General features: G+C 42.0%; 1 protein-coding gene across 1 annotated transcript; it reads left to right on the top strand.

Moving 5' to 3' along the window:
- Positions 1-4,032: 4,032 nt before the first annotated feature.
- Positions 4,033-11,110, top strand: tmprss7 (transmembrane serine protease 7). The gene is made up of 16 exons (XM_047349936.1): positions 4,033-4,163; positions 4,238-4,305; positions 4,386-4,579; positions 4,653-4,688; positions 5,540-5,768; positions 6,359-6,483; positions 7,090-7,202; positions 7,276-7,382; positions 7,486-7,622; positions 7,738-7,845; positions 7,992-8,099; positions 8,164-8,280; positions 8,865-9,060; positions 9,183-9,451; positions 10,678-10,814; positions 10,901-11,110. Exons 1-16 carry the CDS (start codon positions 4,071-4,073, stop codon positions 11,060-11,062), a joined length of 2,199 nt encoding a protein of 732 aa, XP_047205892.1. The 5' UTR covers positions 4,033-4,070; the 3' UTR covers positions 11,063-11,110.

Here is an 11,110-nt window from a genome sequence, read left to right as displayed (position 1 = left end):
GAGAAAGAAATGCGAGGCAATAATTGCCTGAAACCTCACACTGACTTTATCAGAGAGAAAGTTTTCTCCCAATAATGGTTTGTAGAGATATGTAAAAAAATATTTTAAATTAGTGAAGACCTGGTTTCCTTCTCAGTGATTTGGTGAGTATTTTTCTTCATATTCTTCAGAGTTTCATGGTATGTTTTAGACCTTTAGTCTTTTACAAAATGAAACATCATCCAATCAGTTTTGCAGCATTGTGTTGAACCTCAGCAGATAATAAATCACATCTTTGTGCTTTCTTCTTCCATCAATAAACACTGGATGTTATTTGCCAAAATCATTGTATTTCAGATCATCTATGAAATAAGATACGGTTCCAGTCAGATGTTTGCATACACTCATCAATGGCATGAAGCCTCGTATCTGGAGCTTTTAATGATTTATTTGCTAAGTTCCTTTTTCGGAGTTTACTAATAATTTTTGTTTTCTTTAAATGTATTATGGATTTTCTTTAATCCACAGAAGATCAGAATTAAACAATGCTGCTCTGATTTACACTCTGATTTTTTTTTTTCCATAAATGTCCCTGATCTGCTAGTTGCAGAGGAACCACACACCTTTGATTGCCATCAACAGGCTTCTGGCATATTTCTGGCTGAATGTTCAGTCATGCTTCCTATCAGAAAAGGTAGAATTCATGTAAATTGGTTGGTTTCGTGGAATGGCCTCCACTGTTAATCATAGACTAACATTGGATTCTAGTTTAGTATTCAACGCCATCATCCCCCACAGACCAGTGGACAAGCTGAGGGACATTGGACTGCCCCACTCCACCTGTACGTGGATCCACAACTTCCTGATGGGTTGCAGCCAAAGGGTCAGACTGGGTCAACATACATCTTCAGCACCAACTCTCCACAGGGTTGTGGGCTGAGCCCCCTCCTCTACACCTTCTACACCTACGACTGCACCCCCACTCACCACAACAACAACATTGTCAAGTTCACAGATGACCCCACATTGGTGGAGCTCATCTCCAGGAGGGATAAGTCCGACTATAGGGACAAGGTGGCTGACAGCATGGTGCACAAAGAACAACTTGCTTTTCAACATCTCCAAGGCCAAGTAGACAATAGTGGACTGTAGGAAAAAGACCACTGATCATCAGCAGGGACTGTGTGGAGAGGGTGGATGACTTCTGCTTCCTGGGAGTCCACATTGAGAAGAACCTGACCCGGAGTGTGAACACCTCTGAAACATTTCACTTGTCCATGTGGGCAGCAGGAAATTTCAACCCAGTCATGGAGCATGGGTGTCTTTCCTGGCCAGCAACCTCTCAGTCCCTGTTGGTGTAAAACTGGCCACAGTGCAGGCAGTCCATCTTCCATACCAGGCTTGATACTTTGTGGTTCCTTGGATGTTCCTGAGTTTCTTAACCGGTTTCGCTTCTTCTACGGGTGTTTAGGTCAGATCGTTACAACTTGTAGACAATTTGGTGTTCCAACAAAACAGCAGAGGTGGACAATCCAGGTCCAGAAAGTAAAAGGCCTGTACAGAGATTAGTTCCAACTGTTCACATTTCCATCTCCACAACATAGACAGGGACTAATCACCTGGTTAAGTGAACAGGATGAAGGAAAACCAAGGAGGGTTCTTACTTTCTGGACCTGGATTATCCAGTTCTGCCAAACATTAATTATTACGTTGTGTAATAATGTCGCCATGGGAAACTAATGATCAATTACATCATTAAAGCCATAAACCTCTTTGTTTTCATCTTATGATAGGTTTTCTACTTTTATTTACTACTCTCTTAAAAGACTCTGTTACTCATAGGCCTGCAGCGTTTTCTATGAATGTCCAGAAATTTTCAAATTATTAAACTCACCTCTGCTATCTGCTTTTCAACTTTCCTCTCCGACTATATCAGTGGATTGATTTAGCTGCTCCAACATTTTTCTTATCTATCTGATGAATTGGGCTCTTTTTTGATTCACTTGCATTGTGAAATCCTGAGCCCGCCTTTTCTGGGACTGTACAAACAGCTTCCAAGTGCAAAATGCCTCTCATCAAATCAACTCCAGATGTATTTCCCAGTGAAAGGGTGCATTTCTTTTCACCAAAATATGCTCATGCTAATAAAAACCAGTTTTCAGTGCTGGGACACTTAATACATGTTACTACATCAGGTTTCGTATAGTAAGTCAGGTCATCTGGGAGCAGTTAGAGTGCATGTAATATCGTAATAAGTTGGGCTTGGACAAAATCAAAGTGAAACAACTTTTTGTAAAGAGTGGTTTATTAAGGTAAGATCTTTGGAAATTGGTAGGTTTTCAGTTTATTAAAGTTATATATCTGCAGTTTAACTGAATGTGAAAAAAAAATATTATGCAATTACAAAAGGGAGCACAAGTTCGCTGGAGTGAGCTAAACCATTTCCCGTTTTGATGTAAGAGTCTAAACTACCTTTTTTCAATAGTTACAATAACAAATTATGTGAATTTCTAACCAGATTTGATGTCCTAGACTTAATAATATTAGTTTTTAAGTAGAATTATGATCACTGATACAAGTTAATCCAGGTTGCTTTATTTTATTAAAAATGTCTGAAATAACTGAACGTGTTTTGTTCCTCTCCATCTATACCCTTGTGATGGATTAAGTGCCAGCTGCACAGTATGGGATGACACTGAATGAATAATGCATGTGCATTGGGTAACTTAATGAGTGCTGAGTGTTACATCTGATGGAGATTGTGTTGCGATCAGATATTCCCCCTCCCAAGCATCATTTTCAGCAGACACAAGCTGACATCCCTGCTGATGGTGCAACAGCAGCTGAACTGGACAGTTTACCCTGGTAATCCATAATTCAGGGCCAAGTCATGTACAACTACCCAACCTGGATTTAACCCCTGAAGATGAGAGCAACTGAAGGTTCTCTTCATGGTTCTCACAGATACCAAGCATCCTTCTCTTATGCCAATCAAGAGGCACTTTTATGTTCATGTCATATGATTTCAGCTCCATCTACCACGTCCTAATAAAACTCAGGCCATGGTGAAGAGACCACTGAAAGGTCAACAGAAATGGATTGCTCCTGTAGAAGCAGTTTTGGATTAATTAGATGTGACCGTGTGCCCCTACTTTCCTGGCTGCAGATTGCAGATGTGTCTGTGGAGGTGGCCACCGTGGACCACACTCTCCAGAAGCTGCGCAGGATGTACAGGAAGACGAGGAGAAGGCCAAAGGGACTCAAGAGGCTGTGGGCCTACCTGCTAAACGTGCCGCACATCACAATTATCATCACGGCAGTGGTGTTTGTGGTGGTGGTGATCATATGGTCGCTGCTTTGGGTCTTTGTCTGTAAGTAAAAGGATTCACAAAGTATTACATTGTTCAAACGTCTTGACTCATTAGTCATTTTTTTTAATATACAATCCCTTGCAGGAGTACTCATTCCTCCTGAATGTTTTCTTGCATAATGTCACATTACAAGCACGATCTTCAGTGCATTTTATTGGGATTTTATGTAAAAGACCACCATAAAATAACATATAACTGTGACATGAAACAAATGATGCCGAGCCACAACGTAATGGTTTAGATGAAAGCATTTTCATGCTTTGATTAAGGCTCCAGTCAAAGTCCAGACCCATATTCAATATTCAGATTTGTGGAAATATTTTAAATTTGATGTTCACAGATGCTCTGCATGTAATCTGGATCTGGATCTTTTAGATAACTTTGATTTGCTTCAAGTTTAGCTTTTATTCCTGGCACTTCTTTTGCTTCCCTCTCCATTTTGGCTGCTTCTCAAGCACATGCTGCACAACATATTGCCCTGATCAGGTACCTGGACTGGAACATGAAAGAGTGAAAAGCAGCCAACGTCCAAAGAAAAACATATGAAAGACCTTCAGATAACTAAAAAACATTAGGGGTGGTTTAAGACTTTTTCACAGTGCTACATGGTTTATCGTCACCTGAAGTGGTTGGTTGGCTCCTAAACTCAAACAGATACATTTTAATCTGATACATTCTTCAGTCCGCAGGGAAAGCTACAGCGGAGCATATTTTGCCGGGATGTTCCGTGTTGCCAATTTGGAGTTCATCCCGGAGTACCGCCAGGCAGAGTCCCATGAGTTTGTATCTATGGCAACCAAAATTCAACATGTGGTAGGTGTTGGTGTGACTCCTAACGGTTAATGCTGATGTGAGGGAGTGTGCAGTTGAATGTTGGTGTCTCTCAGGTAAGCAGTGTGTACAAGATGTCCTCGGTGGCCAGACTCTACAAACAAGCTGTCATTTCAGACCTCAGGTACAGGTGGTCATCATCACTGTGGACCTTAAAGACGTCCTGTTGGTGTTTGCAGCTCATACCTGTCTCTTCACCTCCAGTAACAACAATAAGGGGGGAGTGTTGGTGCATTTCTGGATGGTGTTTATAGTCCCCCAGCTGAAAACCACAGCCTTGTGTGAGCAGTGCATAGAGGCCATTCTCAGAGACTCCATCTACACCAGCCTGAAGAACAGGTCTTCTGTGGGCTACCTGCTGGGACTTCCAGTGGATATGGACTCCATCCTCATTAACAGTGTGTTGAAGTCTGAATCTAAATGTCCACCTTCTTCTTTCAACTTTTACTGAACTGTTCTGTACTGTTGCAGGGGTTCAGCGTACAGATTTCTCATCAAACACAGCAGGTGGGGGCAACACCTCAGGTATGCAGGGTTCCTACACAGTCTGGAAAACTCTGGAATTTGAGTTAGGGATTGTCTGGATAAGTATGGAGAAGAAAATGGAGAATAGAATTTTTTTCCATTTACAGACTTTATTCTATGTGACATTGTCTGAAAGCTGCAGTTCATCCATCCATCCATCCATCCATCCATCCTTCAGTCCATCTATCCATCCATCCTTCCATCCTTCAGTCCATCCATCCATCCATCCATCCATCCATCCATCCTTCCATCCTTCCGTCCATCCATCCATCCATCCATCCATCCATCCATCCTTCCATCCTTCAGTCCTTCCATCTATCCATCCATCCATCCATCCTTCCATCCTTCAGTCCATCCATCCTTCCATCAATCCATCCATCCATCCATCCATCCATCCATCCATCCTTCCATCCATCCATCCATCCATCCATCCTTCCATCCTTCCATCCTTCAGTCCATCCATCCATCCATCCATCCTTCCATCCTTCCATCCTTCAGTCCATCCATCCATCCTTCCATCCTTCAGTCCTTCCATCTATCCATCCATCCTTCCATCCTTCAGTCCATCCATCCATCCATCCATCCATCCATTCATCCATCCTTCCATCCTTCCATCCTTCCGTCCATCCATCCATCCATCCATCCATCCTTCCATCCTTCAGTCCTTCCATCTATCCATCCATCCATCCATCCTTCCATCCTTCAGTCCATCCATCCATCCATCCATCCATCCATCCATCCATCCTTCAGTCCTTCCATGTGTAGGAACCCTGGTCATGTGATTTAAAGTTGTTCTGCATGTCATGCTTTCAGTTTTTCTCCCACCTTCTCAGACTCCCAGTGCGTAGATAAGCTGTATGCCAACCTTCCCGAGGTCAGCGTCCCATTAAACGTCTACTCATCATGGGGAGGTGTGAACTGCCATGTGAAGCTCACCTCACTTGCCGGCTCTCTCATCCGCCTAACTGTTACCTCATTCCTCATTGAACCCACTGACTGTGTGAACGACGGCCTGACGGTGTACGATGCTCTGCTGCCCATGAGAGGGCGCATTCTGCACAGGTGAGGCTGCGGCAGAGGCCACTCTGATTTATTTTATTCATTCTTTTGGGAAATTATGTTCGGTATTCTTGTAAACATTTTTTATTTATTTATCATTTCAGCAGACTTACAAACAGATAAAGATGTTCTACTTGAAATAAGCTTCTTCCTTCTTCCAATGCTCCATTTAGGGATCTCAATGGCAGGGGTCTCATCTGTTTCCATCTCATCTTATCCCTTTTATCCTTTTCTATCACATTAACCCTCTGCATATTCTCCTTTCTCTATATCCATAATCATCCTCTGTTGTCTTCCCCTTTTTATCCTCTCTGGTAGCTCCATTTTCAACATCCTTTGCCCTTTACTCTCCATCGTATACTCGAACTCAGAAGAAAAAAAATCAAGTTTCTATTTTTTTAAGCTTTCATGAAGACATGCAATGTTCTCTTGAACAAGACACACTGTATATTTAGTTCTTTAGGCATGAAGATTAGGTCCAGCCCTTTGTGTAACTTCCATGTCTTATTAAACTATTCCTTGCGGGACAGCAAACCCATCCCATCTGCTCTGAAAGTAAATTTTTCATGTGTTGACCCGTGTTTGTGCTGCAGGCTGTGTGCGCCAGTGTCCAGCTCCTTCTCCATTGTCTCTACCTCCAATGTCATGTTGCTGTCCTTCAGGATGACCAGTGGCAACAAGAGTTTTAAAGGGCACTTTGAAGCCATTGCTGAGGAGAGTATGAAACCTTACTCTGTTACTTTTAAAGCCATTAGGTCAAAATATATAAAAAAGAATACACATAAACAAATTGACCTGTTCTCTAGAGGTCCTATTAAAATGTCTGTGAAATGCTTTGTAAAAAACCCACAGCGATGCAGTTCAGCTCCTGTTTAAATTATGTTTTCCTGCTCTTTTCATTGTAGCTACTTTTAAGGTGGAGTGACCAGTCAGCTCTGTTGCACTGCCTCCTTTTAGAGCATTGCACAATAAGAAGCCACAACACAAACGCACATTTGAAACAAATTAAACTTAAAGACATTTGAAGCACAGTATTACCATTAGAGAGAGCTTAAAGGGATAATTCAGGATGTTTAAGGCAATGTCCTGTTAAATAGTTTTAAGCATTTAATGTGTTACCTGCAATAGAGTCATTTGGCATCTTCATCTAGTATAAATGTAGATTGCATGATCCTGAAGACTGGAGCTGATAGTCCCAGAGTCTAAAAATAAAACCGATCTCAGTTGAAGCTGACGCCATTTTTAAATAGATTTTTTGAGACCAGAGGAATTGCTGCACATCCAGCAGTTTTAAATAATATTGATTTTCTTGTGTCTCTTTCAGGTTGTATGTCTCAAATTGAGACCAAATCAGAGCCTGACATCAGCGGTCAAATCTACAGCCCTTTCTACCCGAGCCTGCTGCCTCCACAGTGTTCCTGTAGCTGGACGTTTAAGGTAGATGTTATTATATATTGACACGTGAGCATGTATAGATTGTTTTTCATTCAACTGTTCTACTTTTTTATAGACCCCAAACTCAAATTTAGGCGTAGCGCTGCAGTTCCAGAACTACGTGTTGAAACAGAAGGACATGAAAGGCTGCAATGATGGCTGGTGGAAGGTCAATAAAGTCATGTATGTGGCTGCAGCTGCAAACACCTGAACACAGAGACCATTAGGGCATCTTGAACTTGCTTGATGGTGGTTGCTTTGTGGTATCCTGGTTCTCCCTCCACAGCTTCTGCGGCATGTATGTAGGATACCACACCGTGTTTCGGATCCCCAGCCACAGCCCAGAGGTAGAGTTTCGCTGCAGCTCGCAAAATTCTGCCCAACCTTTTCAGGCTTCTTACACCAGTTACAACATCAGCCAGCGTAAGCACTGCACAACACAAGTCTGATTCACTGCAACAACTAAAACACAAACCTGGACACACACGGAGTATTTAGCTATTAACTAAATCTGTGCACATCCTTATGTGTCCACCAGCATGTCCAGAGGGACAGTTCTTGTGCACCACTGGGCTCTGTGTGAATAAGAGTCAACTCTGTGATGGCGTGGATGACTGCCAGGATGAGAGCGATGAGGACTTCTGCTGTAAGTTGCTGATAAATTACAGAGAAAGAAATTACCCATTTTCTGCCAGTGAGGAATAGTTTGATACTGTGCTTGCAAAACATTTTTTTAATTTTATTTGCGTGAATTAACTGTAACACGTAAGGAAAAGGTGCATTTCTTCACAGCAAGGCCCACAGTAACTTGCGGCACTAAGAGTCCTCCACACCCTTTGCTTGTATGTAATGGAGAGATGGACTGCACTGATGGAGCAGATGAGATCAACTGCACTCAGGGTGAGAGTTCGCCTGTGATTTTTGAAGGGAAGTGGCCTTGCATTTATGTCTTGTAAAATTTCAGAAACAAGCTGCTCTGCGATCAGTTACCAGTGCAGGAGCGGATCCTGCATCCTGAAGAAGAATGCAAAGTGTGACGATATTCCTGACTGTCGAGACAACAGCGATGAGAAGGATTGTGGTAAGAACTTTATTCTTATAATTAAGCATCCACTATAATAAAGTATTCAACATATTTATGTTTTTGTGTGGTAGAGCAGATTGCAAAAGCATTAAAACTCTTTGTACCTTTCTCGTTTTTCATATCACAACCACAAACCTCTGAGTATTTTATTGGTATTTTATGTGCCAGACCTACAAAAGCACTATTCAATCCAGTATCTGAAAATGGAAAGAGTATGACACAACTGCAAACATACAAGACATGAGGGTCTACTTAAACTGACAGGTCAAGAAACAAGAACATTAATCAGAGAAGCAGCAAAGAGGCCCATAGTAATATAGCCATGGTTGATATAGCCATTAAAATCCCAGTAAAAGACATTGTAATTTGTGATTGCAAGTTGAAGAAACATGAAAAACTAAAGCAAGAACTAATCAGTATGAATACTTTTACTAAGATATGTATACACACTTACAGTTTTTCTGTAAAAACTATTAACGTTGAAACAAAATATAGTTTTACATATCTGCTGACACATAATGTATGTGCCTTTTTAATAAACCTAAGGAAAAAAACTAAATCCATCTGTTTGTCCTCCTCAGCCTGTGGTCGTCAGTCCCCGTTTAAGAAGGTGGGCTCCACCACAGGGCTTGATCGTATTGTGGGCGGGGCTAACTCTGTGGAGGGGGAGTGGCCTTGGCAGGTCAGCCTTCACTTTGCCGGTAGCTTGTACTGTGGCGCCTCCGTCCTCTCCTCTGATTGGCTAATCTCAGCTGCCCACTGCTTCAGCAAAGAAAGGTCAGCCTCCCTCATTGCTGATGAAACGAGACTGTTTTGTGTCTCTGCAATTAAAGTTGTCTGTAACGTTTTTCAGGTTAACTCATCAAAGCTAAAGTGACCCCTGCCCTGTGCCCCTGCAGGCTCTCTGACCCTCGATACTGGAGTGCCCACCTCGGCATGCTGACGCAGGGCAGTGCCAAACATGTTGCGGAGATCCAGAGGATCGTGGTGCATGAGTACTACAATGCGTACACTTTTGACTATGACATCGCCCTACTGAAGCTGAAGAAGGCCTGGCCGCCCTCCCTCAGGCCTCTGGTCCAGCCTGTGTGTCTGCCCCCCTCCTCCCACACCGTCACAGACAGACACCGCTGTTTGGTGACTGGGTGGGGATACCGATCTGAGGAAGGTTGGTAACATGACTCTGTTAGTGTAAAAATAACTTATAGTGTTGATATAACACCATTTTATTTAAGGTCCTTCAAGATCATTTTAACACTCAAATATTTTTGTGATCTGATTACCTAAACAGTCCAAAAAGTGTACATAGTACTGTTAAAATGTTCTGATGAAGGGAAAAAAACTGAAAAAATGCTATAGCCACAGTTTGCAGAAACGTTACAAAAGCATGTCATCGTTTGAAGGTATCAGTCAGGAAAAGTGTTCCACATGTGATGAAAAATCTCTATTATTCTTCATATGTCTGGAAGAAGAAGAGTTCATAACCTGGAAGAATCTCTCTCTTTTTAACTGTTTTTTGTGTGCAGGTGTGACAAAAGGTTTTGAGACTGACAAAAATGTAACAAAATATACTGCCTCTGTGTTGCTGGATGCTTTCGTCAGATGATAATGTGGGTCCATAAAGAGAATTCATAAGTTTCCCTGTTGAGAAATACATCCATTTTATCGAAGGGGTCATCAGATTATCAGTTTTCCAACCATTAATATATTATATATTGATGTTTTATTAATGTTTGTTGTGTGACATGGTCCTCCATCAAGCTGGTCTAAGCATTATTTATCATCGAATTGATACAGGACTCATTGTAGTTTTCATCATTACTTTTCCAGATACCCCAAAAAAGCTGTCTGAATGGGGCTTAATCTTTTTTTTTTTTTTTGCACCGAAGTGCCTTCCTTGCATCCCCTTTTAACCAAAAGCCTCTGCCTCACTTTGCATGCAGAACGGATGCAGCCAAGGTTGTCAAAAGACACCTGATTTAAAGTGCCTTTTCCTTTTAAAGCAACAATGCTGCTTCCCTTCCCTAGTCAACTGGAGCTAACAACAGCCCCTTTCCATCGAATGTCCCTGGATTTAAATACATGGGATTATTTTTACCCGGGTAAGAGGAGAGCCAATGAGAGAACTGAAATGATGACAGCAGAGCAAAAATACATTGCAAATTAGTTTTTTCTGTGATTAGGTTTTTCTTCAGATGACTTACCGTAACTTTGTAATTATTGATCTGATCTCTTTTTATAGCACCCCTGATTTAAGGCATATTCCCATCATTAAAATTCTAGCTGTAAAGTTTGTAAAAAATAAGTTTTCTGTCAGTCTGAAAAACATTTTGTTATGACTGTTAACTGTGAGTCAATCATTCAGGGTCTAACCACACATCCTCCTTTTTTTAGATAAGGTGCTGCCATCTGTGCTCCAGAAAGCAGAGGTGTCCGTAATGAGCCAGACTGAGTGCAAGAAGAGCTACGGCCCCATTTCCCCACGCATGCTTTGTGCTGGCCTCCCTTCGGGAGAGAGGGACGCCTGTAGGGTAAGGTGGAATTTCATCACCTGATTTCATTGTACCTCATCATAACTCATATAGAATTTTGTAAAGAGTATTTTCTTGTTTCTCAGGGGGATTCAGGAGGTCCTTTGTCCTGTCAAGCCTCAGACGGGGATCGCTGGTTCCTCATAGGGATTGTGAGCTGGGGGTCAGGCTGTGGCAGACCTAACCTACCCGGGGTTTACACCAGGGTCACCAAGTTCACCTCCTGGATCAACAGCCACATCAGCTGACACGATTAAACCAATGTATAGTGTTCATTAATAAAAAAAATTACGCAG

Source organism: Girardinichthys multiradiatus, chromosome 21 (assembly GCF_021462225.1).
Source record: "Girardinichthys multiradiatus isolate DD_20200921_A chromosome 21, DD_fGirMul_XY1, whole genome shotgun sequence".
In the NCBI taxonomy this organism is placed as follows: Eukaryota; Metazoa; Chordata; class Actinopteri; order Cyprinodontiformes; family Goodeidae; genus Girardinichthys; species Girardinichthys multiradiatus.
Note: the sequence above shows the minus strand (reverse complement) of the source record. Positions and strands in the feature narration are given on the sequence as shown.

Coding starts and splice junctions, on each gene's coding strand:
- tmprss7 (XM_047349936.1), top strand. CDS start 4,071: ATGTTCCGTGTTGCCAATTTGGAGTTCATCCCGGAGTACCGCCAGGCA. Junction 7,383..7,485: donor TGGAAGGTCAATAAAGTCAT/GTATGTGGCTGC, acceptor CTCCCTCCACAG/CTTCTGCGGCATGTATGTAG. Junction 10,815..10,900: donor GAGAGAGGGACGCCTGTAGG/GTAAGGTGGAAT, acceptor CTTGTTTCTCAG/GGGGATTCAGGAGGTCCTTT.